This window comes from Onychomys torridus, chromosome 10 (assembly GCF_903995425.1).
Source record: "Onychomys torridus chromosome 10, mOncTor1.1, whole genome shotgun sequence".
Classification (NCBI taxonomy): Eukaryota; Metazoa; Chordata; class Mammalia; order Rodentia; family Cricetidae; genus Onychomys; species Onychomys torridus.
The window spans coordinates 44,448,945-44,466,520 of NC_050452.1; the positions used below are offsets into that span (position 1 = coordinate 44,448,945).

The 17,576-nt window shown below is 41.2% G+C and overlaps 1 protein-coding gene across 3 annotated transcripts in view; it reads left to right on the forward strand.

Moving 5' to 3' along the window:
* Pds5a (PDS5 cohesin associated factor A) overlaps nucleotides 1–17,576 on the forward strand; it is a 114,375-nt gene extending 96,799 nt beyond the window's left edge. For all 3 annotated transcript variants that reach the window (XM_036200407.1, XM_036200410.1, XM_036200409.1), the window contains 5 exons: nucleotides 225–287; nucleotides 938–1,083; nucleotides 1,931–2,039; nucleotides 8,226–8,578; nucleotides 15,072–17,576. In XM_036200407.1, the coding sequence (XP_036056300.1) occupies nucleotides 225–287; nucleotides 938–1,083; nucleotides 1,931–2,039; nucleotides 8,226–8,578; nucleotides 15,072–15,075 (675 nt within the window). In that variant the 3' untranslated portion in view covers nucleotides 15,076–17,576. The remainder of the gene's footprint in view (nucleotides 1–224; nucleotides 288–937; nucleotides 1,084–1,930; nucleotides 2,040–8,225; nucleotides 8,579–15,071) is intronic.

Below are 17,576 nucleotides of genomic sequence, written 5' to 3' on the forward strand. Positions count from 1 at the left end.
TTGAAAGGTTGAGGATGTTACTCTGGAAAAGTTCTTGGCAAGTATGTGCGGTTTTCTGGGGTCACTCAGCAGTGGCACACATCACAAGAGGGGAAATGTACCTTCTGCATTTATCCAGGTCCAACCTCACAAGGACAGTTGCTGCTTGTACAGTAGAGCCTGAAAATACTGTTTAGAAGATAAAAGTGTTCCAATTGTTTGTTTTTGTTCTTTTTTCAAAATAGGACTTCTGTAATGACAAAAGCTATATTTCAGAAGAGACAAGAGTGCTTCTGTTAACAGGAAAGGTACTACACACATTCTCCTTTGGGGAGTTTTGTTTACTATGTGTATTGTGTCTGCTGTATGCCCCCAGATTATTAGGGATGCATTATGAGTTTGTATAGCATCTGTGTTCTCAGATATTTTTCTTCAATTAACGACTGTTCAAAATCGTTGCCACATATTCTTAGCAGTGGTGAAAAGCTCAAATTCATTTAAAATTCTTAGTGCAGAATTTCATAAGTAAAAATACAGTAAGTAGATAAGAAAGATAAATAATTTGAAACGCTGATATGGTAGATAGATTGTATTTCATAAAAGTAAGGTGATGTAAGATTATACATTCAGTAGTCCACTTCTAAGGTAAATGCATCATTTATGTGTTTTAGAGGCATGCATTTTGTTTTAATTAAGAAATAAGAGATAGCAAATACTGCTACATGATTAAGGTAATTCACATGCTTCTGCTTATTTTAAGAGAACCGAACATTTTCCAGAACCCAGAACTGTTGTTTATAATAATAACATTTCAAGAGATCAGCCACCCTTGGCTTAGCATTAAAGCACATGTTTAGGCTGTTTATGAATTTTTACTAATTCCTTTCCCTGAGGTGTGAAATAACGTGTGTTTTTGTGTGTCTTTTTCTTTTTCTTTTTCTTTTTTTTTTGTTTTAAGCCAAAGCCTACTGGAGTCCTAGGTACAGTAAACAAGCCTTTATCAGCAACGGGAAGGAAGCCTTATGTTAGAAGCGCTGGCACAGAGACTGTGAGCAATATTAACACCAATTCAGAGCTGAGTCCTTCAGCCGGAAGTCGTTCAAGGCAATTTATTTTCTCTGAATACATTCTGTTCTCCTACCTGCTGCTCGGCTTATGTTTTAACTTACTTCCAAGGCATTGGATCATAGGATAGTTTTCTGTGGAAGTGGTGTAAAATAATATTCACGTGTTTTCAGATTTTGTTTGTTGTTTGTCCTAGAACTTGCTCTGTAGACCAGGCTGGCTTCTGCCTCCTGAGTGCTGGGGTTAAAGTCGTGCACCACCACTAACATTTGAGACTCAAAAATGTACTGTCTCTTTTCTGAGACAGGATGTCACCATGTAACTCTGTCTAACCTGGATCTTGACGTGTAAACTAGGCTGGACTCAGAGTCACCTGCCTCTGCATCTTTCCTGGTGCTGGGATTAAAGTTGTGTGCCCCCACACCTGGCTTACAAATAGTGTTTATTGAGACAATGCCTTGTTATACAGTCCATCTGTATACTACAAACTTGTAGCAAGACTCTTGCCTCAGCCTCCTAGTAGCATAATTAAAAACTAAGATGTTTAAAGATTTTACTCTTATCTGTGAGATTTAAGAATGAAATAGATAGTGTTGAAATCACATCACAGCACATTTAAAAATATAAATTCTAGAACAGCTATGGTTTAAACCAATGGGGACTAAACTCCTCCCAGGCAAAATAGTAATATGATCAGTCAGTAAATAAAATTGATTATTTTAGTTCTGCTTTGAGATAATGCTTAGAACAATTTCTTGACAATCTTTGTTGTTGGTTGGTCCTAGGCAGTGATTTAGGTCTTACACTGTTAATGTTAAATAGAAATGGGGTAATAAAGTAAATGAAATACCTTTGTTTTGTTTTTCTTTGTCTGTTTTTCTACTAGGGAACAGAGTTCAGAGGCATCAGAAACTGGAGTTAGTGAAAATGAGGAGAATCCTGTGAGAATAATTTCTGTCACCCCTGTAAAGAATATTGATACTGTAAAGAATAAGGTAAATGGTTATTCATATGTTAGCATTACTGAGGACTGTAGATTACATAAGTTACGGCCGGAGAAACGGCTTAGCAATTAAGTACTAACTGATCTTTCAGAGGACCCAAGTTTGGTTTCCTACATGGCAACTCACAACTGTTGGTAAGTTCAGTTCCAGGGGATCTGACACCTTCTGGTTTCCATAAGCACCAGGTACACATGTAATAAATACATATACATGGGAGCAAAACAGCCATATGCATAAAATAAAATTTACAGAGTGTGTAAACAAACAAAATATAACAAGTAGAATTTTTCTATAGAGATTTCTACTACAATTTCAAGGTTACGGTAAGAAACTGAGACAGCAGGTGAATGCAGTACCACAGTTTATATGTGTTTATTCCAGCTGCGCTTTTGTTCTCCTAAAATGACCCTTTCTAAACTTGTCCTGTTAGTTTTGTAAATAGTTACTCGTAGTAACACCCATTTTCCACACTGCCATTCTGAGCACGGGAACACATTTGAGAGTGGGGGTGGGTGCAGACTCGGGTGTCCTCCAAAGCAATTCACTAATGTCCACAGGGCAACAGCACTAAACTTTGTTTCTATTATACTTTTTTCAAAGTTGGGTTTTCACGACTTAGCATTTTAAAATGTGCATGTATTTTTGCTTTGGTTTGAGGGTTTCTTTGTTTTTAATTATTTATGTTTTGTGTGCATGCTTGCTATATCATGCATTTGGAGCATGTCAGAGGACAGTGTCCCACCCTGTTGAAGCAAGGCCTTTTCGTCCCTGCTGTTCAGCGCACTCTAGGCCGACTGGCTCTTGAGCTCTAGCTTGTCCTCCTTTCTACAATTCCCAGTTCAGTTTACAAATGTTAAATGTGGCTTTTCCTACATAGCTTCTGGGAACTGGACTCACTTTTATGTGCTGAGGTATCTCCCTAGTCTTGCTGTGTAGACCAGGTAGGCTTCTAACTTGTCCTCCTAAATTACAGACATGTTCTACCATGACATTTAAACTGCAGCGCCCGATCCACTTTTTTTTTAAATTATGTGTTACTGACTTGTATATGTGTGGCTTGCTGTTCCCATGGACGCCAAAAGTAGATGGGTCCCCTGAGGCTGGAGTTACAATTGGTTGTGAGCTGTCTTGTGGGTACTAGGAGTGAACTTGTGTCCTCTGCAAGAGTAGTAATCCTCACCTCCCCGTTTTCTTTCTGTTTTTAAATACTTGTTTATATGTATGACTGTTTTGCTACATATATGTCAGTGTACCACATGCATGCATGCCAAGTGTCCATGGAGGTCAGAAGAGGGTATTGGATCCCCTAGGAAATAGAGTTTCAAGTCGTTATAAGCTACCATGTGTGTTCTGGAAACTGAACCCAGGTCATCTGCAAGAACAACAGGTGCTCATTCCATTCACTTGTCGAATTTAATGAGTTTCTCACCTCAGTAGGAATGGCTTGAAACAGAGCATCTTATTAGACAACACAGGAACACCTCACTGCCAAAATTCTTGGAATGCAGAAACCAATAGATCTGCTTATTATGGGATCTGTACTCAATTAAGTAGGCTGGGCGTAAAGAACCTTATAAGGTACATTACTGCTATAGACATTGAGTCACATGTGCTCACAGCAGTCAGATGTAATGCATTCCTGGGGCCTCTACATAAAATGAAGTAAACTTTTTAAGGCCTCGCACTCACTTTCTCAGTCTGTGTCTGTGTGTTATGCTAGAGAGCCAATGTAGGCCTTGGTGCCTGCTAAGCATGATTTTATACCTGAGCTATAACCCTAGGCAAATTGGACGTGTAAATTCTTATTTCTGCGTGATTTGAAATAGCAGACTGAACCATTCCTTCTACTTTTTACTTGGAAAGAGTGTTCTTATGTATCTTGATGAGATACAGTTGTATCTTCAAAAAATTTTACAACAAATTAAATAGGTTCTCTAAGGCAATATGGTAATTTTTTTGCTCCGGTCTGACCTTCATGCCTCTAGGCTCTTACTATCTTTCTCTAATTCAGGCACTATAAAGATGTAAGGTATTATTTCTTGCTAACCAGTTTCTCAGGAAAAATTGTGCATGCATGTGTGCATGTTATTGTTTGTTTTGATGGAGAGTTTTTAGAGACAAGGTCTTAATCAGTAGTCCCAACTGCCCTGGTACTCACTATTTCAACTCTTGAGTTCCTGGCCATCCTCCTGCCTCCACTTCCCAAGTGCTAGGATTATAGGTATGTGCCAGTACACCCAATGTGGATATGCATATTTACAAATCAGCATATTTGCTCTTGTTATTTGCTCTGTGGGGCAAATTGTAACATAAAGGATGAAAACTGGATGTATTCAAAGAACCAAGATTGCTTGGATTCAGGTGAGGGACATTGTCAATACTGCCTCCCTCCACATTTGGCTTTTTACTTGCTTTCCTTACGTATGCATATGTACATAATTTTCCTGAGTGGGACCTTAATAGGTGGATTGCTTTGTAGCCCAGGCTGACTTCAAAGTTGAAATCTTCCTGCCTCAGCCCCCCTTGTGTTGGGATCATAACATACAAGCCCTACTATGTTGGTTGATTTTAGGCTTAGCTTAGTGATAAAGGATTTGCCCATATACAAGGCCCTGACTCAGTCTCCAGTTAGTACAAACATTAGCTGTGTGGTTGACACATCTTGTTTTCCCCAGAAATCTGTTTCTTGAAGATGGCTTAAGCCTATTGTAACACAAATTGCTAAATTGTCTTTTTTTTTTTTTTTAATTCATTTATTTTCATTTTATGTGCATTGGTGTTTTGCCTACACATATGTCTGTGTGAGGGTGGGTCCCCTGGAACTGGGGTTACAGACAATTGTGAGCTGCCATGTGGGTGCTGGGAATCGAACCCTGGTCCTCTGGAAGAACAGTCAGTGCTCTTAACCACTGAGCCATTTCTCCAGCCCCACTAAATGGTCTTTTAATAAAATATCTGGAGCCAGATATTGGTGTAAATGCTGAAAGATCAGAGAGACGAAGGAACAAGCCACTGCCATGTCTCACCTCACCAACTCCACGAATCCTCTGTTTGAAAGTCTCTGAATTCTCAGCCTAAAAGCCTCTAGCTGAGGGGTTGGGGATTTAGCCCAGTGGTAGAGTGCTTGCCTAGCAAGTGCAAGGCCCTGGGTTCGGTCCTCAGCTCCAGGTTTTAAAAAAAAATAAATAAATAAAGGAAAAATAAAAGCCTCTAGCTGAAAGAGCATCAGCCAAAAAAGACTCTAGGTCCTGTCTCCTCATGCCTTATACACCTTTCTGTGCCCAGCCATATCACTTCCTTCCTAGTGCTGGGACTAAAGGTGTGTGTGCTTCCCAAATACTGGTGGCAGAGGCATGAGAACTCAAGTGTTGGGATTAAAGGTGTTTGCCACCATTGCCTGACTCAGTTTCTCTCCTAGACTGGATCAGTCTCATGTAATCCAGGGTGGCTTTAACCCACAGATATCCAGACCCAGATCTCTGCCTCCTGAGTGCTAGGATTAAAGGTGGCCTCTATGTTTACTCTAGTGGCTTGTTCTGTTCTCTGATCATCAGGAAAAATTTATTAAGGTACACAACATAACACCACAGTCTATCCCTCTTGTGATGTGTTGTTGCAGTTCGTGGGGACTGCTTCAGGGTGAGCACTTTAGTGGGTTACCCATCCTCTCAAGGGAGACTTAAAGTAACGCACTGGGTGTGACACTGAGTTCTGGATTCGCTCTGTAATAGGAAGGCTTATAATATCCCCCTGTTGTTCCCACTCACTCTGGAAATACTTTTCTGGGGAAAATGAAAATGTTTGCCTTTTGTCTCAGTGTGTAACCCAGGCTTATCTGGTGCCTGCTATGAGACTGCTGTTGGCCTCAAACTTGTAGCCATTCCCGGCCCCAACCTCCCACATAGGGATTGCAGTGTGTGTCAAGCCTGACCTCTCTTTTCTTTGGATGAGTTAGAATTATAACAGTTAAACTCATGACATGTCATCTACGTGAAGGTCAGTTTTATTCTGCCTGTCCTTGCTTCTCCCAAAGCCTGTTTTGATGAAATGGGGATTTATTACTTGTAACATTTTATATGAGGTAATGGTAATTTTTTTTATAGGAAAAAGGGAGTTAATGGTTGAATTCACATTTTAAAAAATCAGCAAATGAAGCCAGAAGCTAAGAAAAACAACAACAAAAAAGATTATTTAGAGGCAACGTAATAAAGCCATGTTGAAAGTGATACATTTAGAGAATGTACTTTCCCAAGTAGATTTTCTTTTCTTTTCTTTTCTTTTTTTTTTTTTTTGTTTTGTTTTGTTTTGTTTTGTTTTTCGAGACAGGGTTTCTCTGTAGCTTTGGAGCCTGTCCTGGAACTCACTCTGTAGACCAGGCTGGCCTCGAACTCACAGAGATCCGCCTGGCTCTGCCTCCCGAGTGCTGGGATTACAGGCGTGCGCCACCACTGACCAGCCTTTCTTTTTTTTTAAATATTATTTATTATTATGTATACAGTATTCTGGTGGCATGTATGCCTGCAGGCCAGAAGAGGGCACCAGATCTCATTACAGATGGTTGTGAGCCACTTAGTTTCTGGGAATTGAACTCAGGACCTCTGGTAGAACAGCAGCCAGTGCTCTTGACCTCTGAGCCATCTCTCCACCCCAAGTAGATTTTCTTTAATGCTTATTGGTTCTTGGGTTTTTGTATTGAGACAGGGTTTCTCTGTGTAGCTTTGCACCTTTCCTGGATGGAACTCTATAGCCCAGCCTGGCCTCGAACTCAGAGAGATCCTCCTGCCTCTGCCTCCTGAGTTTTGTGGGTTTTTTACTTTTTTATTTATTTGTATGTATGTATGTGTGTGTATTTCACATGTGTGCTGCTGCCCAAGGAAGACAGAAGCAGGTATGGGATTTCATGGAGTCGGAGTTTTCTGTTTATTTGTACCCTTCTCGATCAAATTAGTGCTGATGATTGGATGTTCCCCCATTTTGTTGGCTTGATTTTTTCAGTAACCTACAGTTCCAATTGGTTCAAGAGTTCAGCACTTCTCCGTACGTTCTTTTTCCCCTCTTCTGTGACGAGCCCTGAACCTTGGTGTAGTGGAGACGAGAGGGGACTGAAAACTGTGTCTCATTTAGGGATAACACTTGATGTCAGCCAGCACTCATTGAGCATATTATGTACCCCACACGACTGAGGTAGGCTCCAGGCACAGTTCTTACCCTCTGGGAGCTCACGCTCCTAATGTAATACAGCAGTTAGTCAGAAACCCTGGCATCACAACTCCTTTAAAACATTTCCAGAGAGGGCTTTAGTGATGGCTCAGAGGTTAAGAGCGCTACTTGCTCTTCCAAAGGTCCTGAGTTCAATTCCCAGCAACCATGTGGTGGCTCACAACCATCTGTAATGAGATCTGGCGCCCTCTTCTGGCCTGTGGGGATATGTGCAGACAGAACACTATATACATAATAAATAAATCTTTAAAAAAAAAAAAAAGAAAATTTCCAGAGACTGTTGACATGGCTCCAGTCACAAAGGCCATTAGATCTTAGCCTGATGATGGTCTGAGTTCAGTCTCCAGGTCCCACATGGTAGGGAGAACTGACTCCTGCAAGTGGTCCTCTGACCACGTGCCGTGGAATGCAAGTGTGTACAGAAAATAGACAAGAAAATGTAATGACAAGTTTTTTTGTTTGTTTGTTTTTTATTTTTTGGTTTTGGTTTTTCAATACAGGGTTTCTCTGTGTAGTTTTGGTACCTATCATAGACCTTGCTCTGTAGACCAGGCTGGCTTTGAACTCGCAGAGATCCGCCTGCCTCTGCCTCCCGAGTGCTGGGATTAAAGGTGTGCGCCACCACCGCCCAGCATAATGACAAGTTTAAAGTACTTTCAGAAGCTAGAAAGATGAGTCAGAGGTAGAGAGCCTTTGATGCATAACCAAGCCTTGAGTTTAGATCCCAGTACCCATATAATGATCCAGGTGTGCTCTCATATGCACCTGTAACCCTAGAAGGGTCTGGGAGAGACCTGGCGTAAGGTTGAGAGTGGAGGAAGAGAGCACAAAGTGCACGCCACACACATGAATGAATTGGATCCACATACACACCAAATTAAAAAATCATAATCTTTTCTCGTATACTCAGGTATTTAAGGAATTTATGTTTACAAAATTGTTTTTGTGCTCTTTTAGGAAATTAATTCTGATCAGCCTACCCAAGGCAACATCAGCAGTGAACGAGGAAAGAAAAGAATTGTAACAGCAGCTGGTGCTGAGAATATCCAACAGAAACCAGATGAGAAAGTAGATGAGTCAGGACCTCCTGCCCCTTCCAAACCTAGGAGAGGACGTCGCCCCAAATCTGATTCTCAGGGCAATGCAACCAAAAATGATGATCTAAATAAAGCTACCGGCAAGGGAAGGAAGAGAGCTGCAGGCAGCCAGGAGAGCCCTGGGGGTCTGGAAGCAGGAAATGCCAAAGCACCCAAGCTACAAGATGGAGCCAAAAAGGCAGTACCAGCAGAGAGACAAATTGACCTACAAAGGTAATGGAGCACACTCATCTCATCCTCACCTTGTCAGGACCAGGGAAAGGTTGATAATAGCAAAGTTTTCTTGAGAGTGGGCTAGATTCTTGCTTGGGAAGGACCTACTTCCCATGTTGGCACTCCATAGGGAATAGAAAACATTTTCATTATGTGTATTGGTACAGTAAATGTATAAAAATTGAGAGTGATGGTACCCACCTGTTATCCCAGCCTTGGAGGCAGAAGGAGCTAATGAGTTCACCCCAACCCCAACATGGACGATGAAGCAAGACCTTATCTCCAAAGAGGGAGAGAGAACAAGAAGAATTAAACTTGTTTTTTAAATTACTACTTTGAAGAGAATAACATTATGAACATACCACAAAATGGATGAACCTTGAGGGCATTATGCCAGTCTGTAAAGGACCTGATTCAGGGATTTTTGTATTTTTATTCTGCTCATTTGAAACCTTGACAAGCCTCGACTCAGGCAGTCCTCCTGCCTTAGCCTACCTCTTGAGTGCTGGAGTTGCAGGTACTATGAGCTGCAGGTACTGCAGCTGGTGATGAGCAGCCTCTGTGAGGTTTCTGCAGCAGGGATCTTGAAGACTAAGGAGACAGACCTTCAGAATGTTTGTGAAACTTCAATTGAGCACGCCAGGAACATCCTGAAAATGGGTGGTGAAGGGTATACTATGGTGTGACTATACAAAACTCCACTATGTCCTGAGAATAGTTTGCTACATAAAAATCTAAGTTGAATCTGGTTTATTCTCTGAAATGCTAGGGAACCGAATCATTTTTAGATTTTGAATTTTGTAGCATTTGCACATACATAATATTCTAACACAAAATTCATAGTTTTTCTTATTTTGCGTGTGTATGTGGGTGGGTGGGGTTCAAGACAGAGTCACTGTGTAGCTTTGGCTGTCCTGGAACTCTCTCTGCAGAGAGATCCACCTGCCTCTGCCCCCCCCCCCCCAATGCTGGGATTAAAGGCGTGTACCACCACCAACCACGAGGTGCTTATTTGTTATTGGTTTGTTTGTTTTGAGACAGTCTCATTGTAGACCAGGCTTTCCTGGAAATGACCTTGTAGACCATTGCTTAACTCTTGCAAGTCTAACTTCTTTGGCCTCTCAAGTGCTGAAATTATAGACATGAGCCACTATACCTTACTTCTTACATGTTTATACACAAATCCTGAAATATACAAGCTGAGGATGTATCTCAGTCGATGAAGTGTTTGCATGTCACAGATGATATCCTAGGCTTTATTTCTAGCACCATCTAAACCTGGGTATGATGGCATAGAAGTTCAAGGTCACTCTTGCCCAGTTTGAGGCCACTCTGGGGTACATAAATAAGACTCAAAAAGAAACAAAAAAGAATGAAAAAAAAAGGCGATTTCATAGGATATTTTTAGTGCATCTATATTATTGACCACATTCCATCACTTGAGATCAAGTATGTAATTTTCCGTTTACTGTCTCATCAGCATTGTGTAGAATTTCATATTTTTGGTTTTCAGATTAGGATTGTGTACCCTGTTAGAGTAGCTAATGCTAATACAATTAATTATTCTGTGAGCGATGCTGATGCTGAGCTGAGGGTGTGTGTTAGTGCACTGAGGCTCAAAGCAGTTCTCCATGGGCATGTGCCAGGAGGGCCAGTGTTGCCTTCTTCATCCCTTTGGTATGGGAATGTTGAAGGTGAAGGCAAGATTAAACACACAGTGTGGCTCCAGGGTTGTAATCCTGAAAGGGCTTGGAAGATGAAGTTGTCTTCATTCTTCTGCTGTTTGTTCTTGCTATTATAAATCCTTTGAGGACACTTGTTTGTGAGTTGGCTATTGCAGTTCATCTATGTTACCCTATGAATGTTTTCATAGTTCCTGTTAGGGAAGCATCAAGAATTGAACATAATCACATTTAAACTAGACCAACTGTAAACACATTGCCAACTACCTTCAGAGCACATGAAGAAAAAAGAACCAAAGGAAAGATCAATTGCTTTGGATAGTCGCACACTTAGAGTAGTTGAAACACCCAATGATAAGAAACAAAGCCTGGTGAAAGTTGGTTAGAGTTACTTGTACAGCAGTGGTTCTCAACCTCTGGGTCATTACCCCTTTGCCAAACCTCTGTATCCAAAATTATTTACATGATGATTCCTAACAGTAGCAGAATTACAGTTATGAAATAGCAACAAAATAATTTTATGGTTGGGGGGTCAACACAAGATGAGAGACTGTATTAATGGTGCAAGCCACAGGAAAACGTAATGAAATTCAGCTACTATCACAAAAGCTACTACTTGAAAAGTCAAGGACTTCTCCAAAGGTCAAATCATGGCTTAAGAAGTCTTGGTGATATTTTAGCTTGTGTGTATGTTTGTGTTAGCTGGTTCCTAAAATGATTTTCTTGTGTGCTTCCAAGAACTCCTAACAATGTATTTATCTAAAATGCCTATCAAGCATCCAAGGCCAAACGAAACAACACCTGTCTCCTAGGTCAGTTGGATAGCTTTATTTCTTGTGCAATTTAGGGTGGGACCCTCCTCTCTTATATAACCTTACTAATAGCCCCCTAACTTCTTATCTAACTAAGCACTTTTCGGAATGTAGACTGAGCACAGAGATCCCCCTTTTCATATACTAACTGGTCAATAGCACTAGGTTAACCTCTTTTTAACACTCCCATTTTGGATTGTAAAAGAAAGCCTGGTGGTCACTGCCTGAGGAAAATTCTTACCTTGCTTGGTGACCTCTTGTACAGGAGATTGCTATAGCTTGGGTTTATAACTGGATTCCTGGTTGACTTAGGAGGAACGTGGAGAACTTACAGTCGGAGAATGGAGAGGGATAAGGAGGATTTGGACTAGAGAGAACGTGTGGACGAGATGGATAATGAGGAAGAGTCAGATGGGGGAGTACTAGCTGGGTAAGAACAAGATGAAAAGGACCTAGATGAGGCAGAATTAAGATAGAACTTAGAGGGAGCAGTAGATAAATATAGAGAGAAATCAAGCAAGAAAGGCACGAGAACAGAACTGAGGCTGTATAGGACGTTATTCCAGATGAATTAAAGCGAATGGACTAAAGAGCTTGGTGTGCTGAGATACTGTTTTCCCTAAAATAGTCCTCGCCGTTCGTAGATCTCTCTCCTGAGCCCCTGGGATGTATAATATTAAGGCTGGTCACTCTAATAATATACAAGATATTAAAGGGTCACAGCACTAACAATTGCTATAAAGGGTACATGACAACAATGCCTGATATATACGTGTGGGTGTGTACATACACACACACATGCACACACACTCATTAGTAATAGGAAAAGTTGCTGTGAGTATGTGTGGTCAGCTCTACCTTAGGAGTAAAGAAGTATGGCCACTGCTTCAAGTATATCATATCCACCTCAGTAGCTGTTAACGCTGATAGCTGCAGATATATTTCTCCTCTGAGTCAGTTACCATGAAATATTTTTTATCCTGTGAGCATTCTCCCTTTCTTCTTCCCCACGTCCATCTTATCTTACTGAAACAGGTCTCAACAGCTGGATGTTTGTCCTGGCTGAGTTTTGTTGCTTGAAGAAAGATGTTTCTCTAGTTCAGTTCAATGAGTTTTCCATTGTATACTGGATCTGTTCTCTAAAGGCAAATTGTCTTTAAAATTCCGTATTGAAAGTAGTGTTGTGGGTCAGATGGCGGTGGTGGCGCACGCCTTTAATCCCAGCACTCGGGAGGCAGAGGCGGGCAGATCTCTGGGTTCAAGGCCAGCCTGGGCTGCAAAGAGAGTTCCAGGACAGCCAGGACTATTAAACAGAGAAACTCTGTCTCGAAAAACCAAACCAAACGAGAAGTAGTGTTGTGAGTTCCAGGTCAGCCTGGGCTACAGGGTCTCATAAAGCCAAAAGCAAAGGCTGGTGGTGGTGGTGGTGGTGGTGGCACACACCTTTAATCCCTTACCTGAGATAGAGAGGCAGGTCGAACTCAATGAGTTCAAGGCCAGCTAGAGCTCAAACTTTTTTATTTTAAAAATTCAGAAACAAGGGCCTAGTGAAGATGACTCAGCCTGTCCAGGCGCTGGCCGCCAAGGCTGACACCTGAGCTCTGAGTCTAGACCACACACAATGGAAAGAGAACCCACTATAGTAGAGCCTGGTCCAGATGCACCCCACAGCAAAGGGAATACGTTTGTAGATTTGATGTAGTTGTTTATGTGTATGGTTGTTTTACCTGCATGTATGTCTGTGAAGGCCTTGAATCCTCTGGTACTGGAGTTAAAAACAGTTGTGAGCTGCCATTTGGTGCTAGGAATTGAGCCTGGGTCCTCTGGAAGAGCAATCAGTACTCTTATCTACTGAGCTATATCTCCAGCCTCTATAATAAATTTAAAAATAAAAGACAGGGATTGGAGATTTAGCTCAGTGGTAGAGTGCTTGCCTAGCAAGTGCAAGGCCCTGGGTTCAGTCCTCAACTCTGAAAAAAATAAGTAAAAATAAGACAAATACAAACAAAAAATACCAGCAAATATTACTGATTTTGGGGCGGGCGGATTGGGGGACCGTTTGAGACAGGGTTTCTTTGTGTAGCTTTGCGAAAGTCCTGGAACTCACTCTGTAGATCAGGCTGGCCTCAAACTCACAGGGATATCCGCCTGGCTCTGCCTCCCAAGTACTGGGATTAAAGAAAGGCGTGCGCCACCACTGCCCAGCATATTACTGATTCTTAATGTTTTGCTTATAATAAAGGCCAGGTTCTTCCATGAGGAAGAAATTATTAATAAACACTAGTGCAGGTGGCTAGGATATGTCTGGGTTGTTCCCTAACATCACATTAGCTAGGCATGGTCGCACATATGTGCAGTCCTCCAAGGCAGAGGCATAGGGTCAGACATTGAAAGTCATCCTTGGCTATGAGTGGATTTTGAGGCCACCCTGGGCTCAGTGAGAACCTGTCTTGTTTGTTTGTGGAAGAGTTTCTTTAACTCTTTAGTTTTTGGTGCCTTAGTGTTTGGTGCCTGTCCTAAATCTTGCTCTGTAGCTCAGGCTGGCCTCAAACTCACAGAGGTCCACCTGGCTCTGCCTCCTGAGTGCTGGGATTAAAGGCATGCGCCACCACTGCCCATTCAAACCTGTCTTAACAAATAAGCAAGATAGTGGGCAAACAGTCTTCAAACGTATGACTTGTAGGAAAGTTGAGCTTTAAAGAGATGTGATAATGGATGATTTGATGGTTTCCTTTTGATCCATGTCTGCCTGGCATGCTCATTGTGGGATCTTGGGAGTTCAAGGATCTTGGAATTGCAGTCTTTGTTAAGCAGAAGGATTGTTTTATTGGTTTCTGTGTAGTAAGAACACAGCATAACCTCCTGTTAGGTGCCTGTTTGTTGGAGGCAGTGTTGCTAAGGTTGGCTTTGAAATTACTGTCAAGCCACAGTCCGCTGAATATGCAGATTACAGGCCTGTGGCACCATGCCAGGTTTATCTATTAAGTCTGATATAAATAAATATACTTTCAGTAACAAGTAAATCTCTTCTTCATCAAAATAGCACTAACATTATCCTTTCGGACACAGACCGGATGGAGTTTTTGCCATGACACATCTCATTGGGCACTGTGAGAGCAGCCGGGAACTCTGTAGATTCAGGGCTCTTGGACAGCATGGCATTAATCTAAAAGCCTCTGGGAATCCTTGTGGTGACTTCGCCTTTTAGCATTCCATCTTTGTGAAGTTAACTCTGTCTTATTCCAAAGGTGAACTATAAAGAAAGACAGTCTTAACACTGATTAATCTGATAAGAATATGGAAAAATAGGAGGTAGCATTGGTCAAGCTTGTGCAAAGCCCCATGATCTGTCACCCGCACTTCCCACCTGTATAACTACAAATGAATAGCCACAGCTGCTCCTCTCCAGGAGGAAGAACAGACCCCACCAGGGCATGTCCATCCGCAAACTCCACAGGTCATTTACCAGATAATCCGTCACTTCTTTCTCCCAGAGAGACAGGAGACATGGCCTCTTTCCTGTAGGTTAGGGTCTGAGTCTGTCATAGAATTATCATTCTGCCAACCTGTTAACTGACCGGACGACATTTTCCTTTTGTTGTGTTGTGCTGTGTTTGTATTTGTAGGTTATGGTTTACTGTTGTAAATTGTGTTGGTTCGCACAGTCTGGAAATCAAGGCTTGCTTTGCTACTTACAACTGTCTAATGTCTAGTAGTAGTTCTTATAATTTCATTTTTGAAAGATTTAAAACCTGCAATTAATCACGATGGATGGTTTTAGCATTGTAAACAAATAAGCCCTGACCACAGTGCTTGGCAGGAAAGCAGAGACTTGTGTGTTGCTGTTTCATTTTTACATAGCTTGGGGTCATTCCCAGAAGCTAGTGAAAAGTAAGTTTTAGTTCACAACTTCAGGTTGAAAGCATGAGACCACGGTCGACGGTTCTGTCGGGCTGCTCCTTCTGTGTGTTCTAACTCTTGTGTTCTTCCGTTCCCAAGGTAAAAAGAGAACTCGCACAGGGAGAAAATGAAGGCCAAACAGAAGCAGATTCCAGGTTCTGTAAAAACTGGGATTCAAATGTCCCCAAACAGAAAACAAAGCTCACTTCAAATACACACTTCCTGCCTTGAAAACTGAGAGAAGGAAGCTAAGCCTTCCTTTCCACGGCCACAGTCCTCTGGTGGAAATGTACAGCAGACTCTAGAGAGAGGCTAAAAGCCTCTCTGTTCTTCCCTTCCCCGGACTTTTCCTGTGAAAAGTCAATAATTAAGCAAATTGCTTAACACTTGGTTCCAGTTCCTGCATATCTGGAGCTACAGGCGCCCGTAGGAACCATTCTTCCCATGCTGCAGCTGTCCGTCAAGAGGGTGGCATGTCCTCCTCACACTGACACGGAGCTCGTCCATCTGGAGCCACCCAGGAAGCAGGTGTCTACAAGAGAGCAGACGACATAGTTCTTTGTTTTCCTTTTGGAAACTTATGTATTATTCTTTCTGCCTGTCTACTTTTCTGCAAATAATGAGATGTACAGATTTCTGTTCCCTGCTATGAAAAGTAATGTCGTGGCGATTTTATAAATGTTGCTATCTGATTTTTATCAGAATGAGAAAATAATTAAAATTATTATTGATTTGCAAGTCATAAATACTTCATATTATAATTTCTCCCATTTTAGTTTAATATAATTTGCAATAAATGTACATATGTTTCATAAGGAATATCACTTTAAAATGGTTTTTACTCCTATGATTATGTTGGAATATTTGGGATTTTAAAGGAGTAAAGACTGTCCAGGATTTGGTTTTTATAATTTTTGTCACCAGATTTTTATTATTAATGTAAAAAGTTGTTTTTTGTTTTTTCTTTGTGATAGACGTAGATGGACACTGGCAGCTTTGTAAGAAAACTGAGATGCGTAGGGTTGCTGTCAACTCTCAGCATCAGGCTGTTAGGAAATAAGCGTTTGATTTTTGTTTGATAATTGGGGCTCAGTTTTTAACTTTATTTTACAGACAACTGTTACATCAATACTCTGTTCCTTCACATTCATTGTTCAGCATAGATAATGTGCACACCATTTGTGTGCACGTAGTCATTGAATTTTTGCATAAAATAAATGCTTGTAGATGTCCTATGGAAGTCTTTCATCTTTCTATCATGCTGTCCTCTCTTAGGAACTGTTATGTAAAGGGCTAATGTCACAAAGAAGGGAATGACTCCTGCCAACTCTCAGTTATCTGTGGAGGACAGTGGCTGGGCTGCAAGTGGTTAGTCTGTAGTGACCATACACAGAAGAATGATGAAGGCACCTTCGAGAATAATTGAGGAGAAACTTGAAATTCATTTTTTCTCATCCTCAGGAGTTTTTGCCTGTCTCTACTGTTCCCACTTGGCTTGTTCCCAAAGCCCTAGCAAAATGTGCTGCTCTGTTTGCATTATGATTTGGTCTGGGTGGGATGTATAAAATCATTGAAGTGTCAAAATTTCTTCAGGATGAAATTCACATATATGTCACTGAGGTTCTCAGATAATTGAGAGTTGGCTGTAGATTGACTGGGTGAAAGATCGGCTTGTCTTAAGTACATCTGTTTTACATGTACATGTTTAGGTGTCAGAAGATGGCTAGAGAACAGTGGATACCAATGACAGAAACAATATTTCTTGAAAGGGCATAAAAGCCCTACTCTTCCTGTTTCCTCTTCATAACCCTCTAGAAAATGCAAACATTGCCTCCAATGTACTGACAGAGTATCTATGCATACAGATCAGCAAGGTCCCTCCGTCAATCAGCAGTGGTGTATTCTATTTAGAAGACGTTTGAAGTTCAGATAACTTGATTCTTAGGGCCACCAGTTTGCCAACAACACAACTGCATTGCTGGAATCCAGTGAACCTCTATGTTGAGCAGTCACAAGGGGTAAGAAGGAAGGCTCATAGGTGTTTAGACGAAAGAGAACACAGCATTTCCGCCCACATCCCTGGCTCTTTGGGGTTTTGCAGCAGAACAGTTACTGCCAGGGCCTGTTCCTCATGGGTGTGTAAGCATGGACTAGAGGAAGAGGACTAGAGTTCTGCACTAAGGGAGGGGAGAGTTAACTGGTCAAGGACTAAGCAGATAGAGAGGGACTTGTTTACTGGAAATGTGCCAGGTTTTCTTTAAAAAAGAAAATGTAAAATCTCTTAGGAATTTGATATTTACATCTCAGAGAAATACAACACAAAAGTGCAGACTTATATTTGAGAATTACTGTTAACCCTTTGTGTCTAGTTTGAAGCTTCTTGTATTTGTCTAAAACTACAAGCCAGAATTTTGTATCTCCTTTGATAAAAAGTGTGTATAATGTAAAGTAGTTTTGCATATCCCCGTGCTGCACATGGGCTGGATTTTTAGAATTTTTTAAAAGACTTTAAGCAGAACCTTGTAATTTGTGTAAATGACAAGTGTAAAATCCTTCCATAAAATGCTTAAAAATATGCACTGTTTCAAATAAAACCAAGAAATG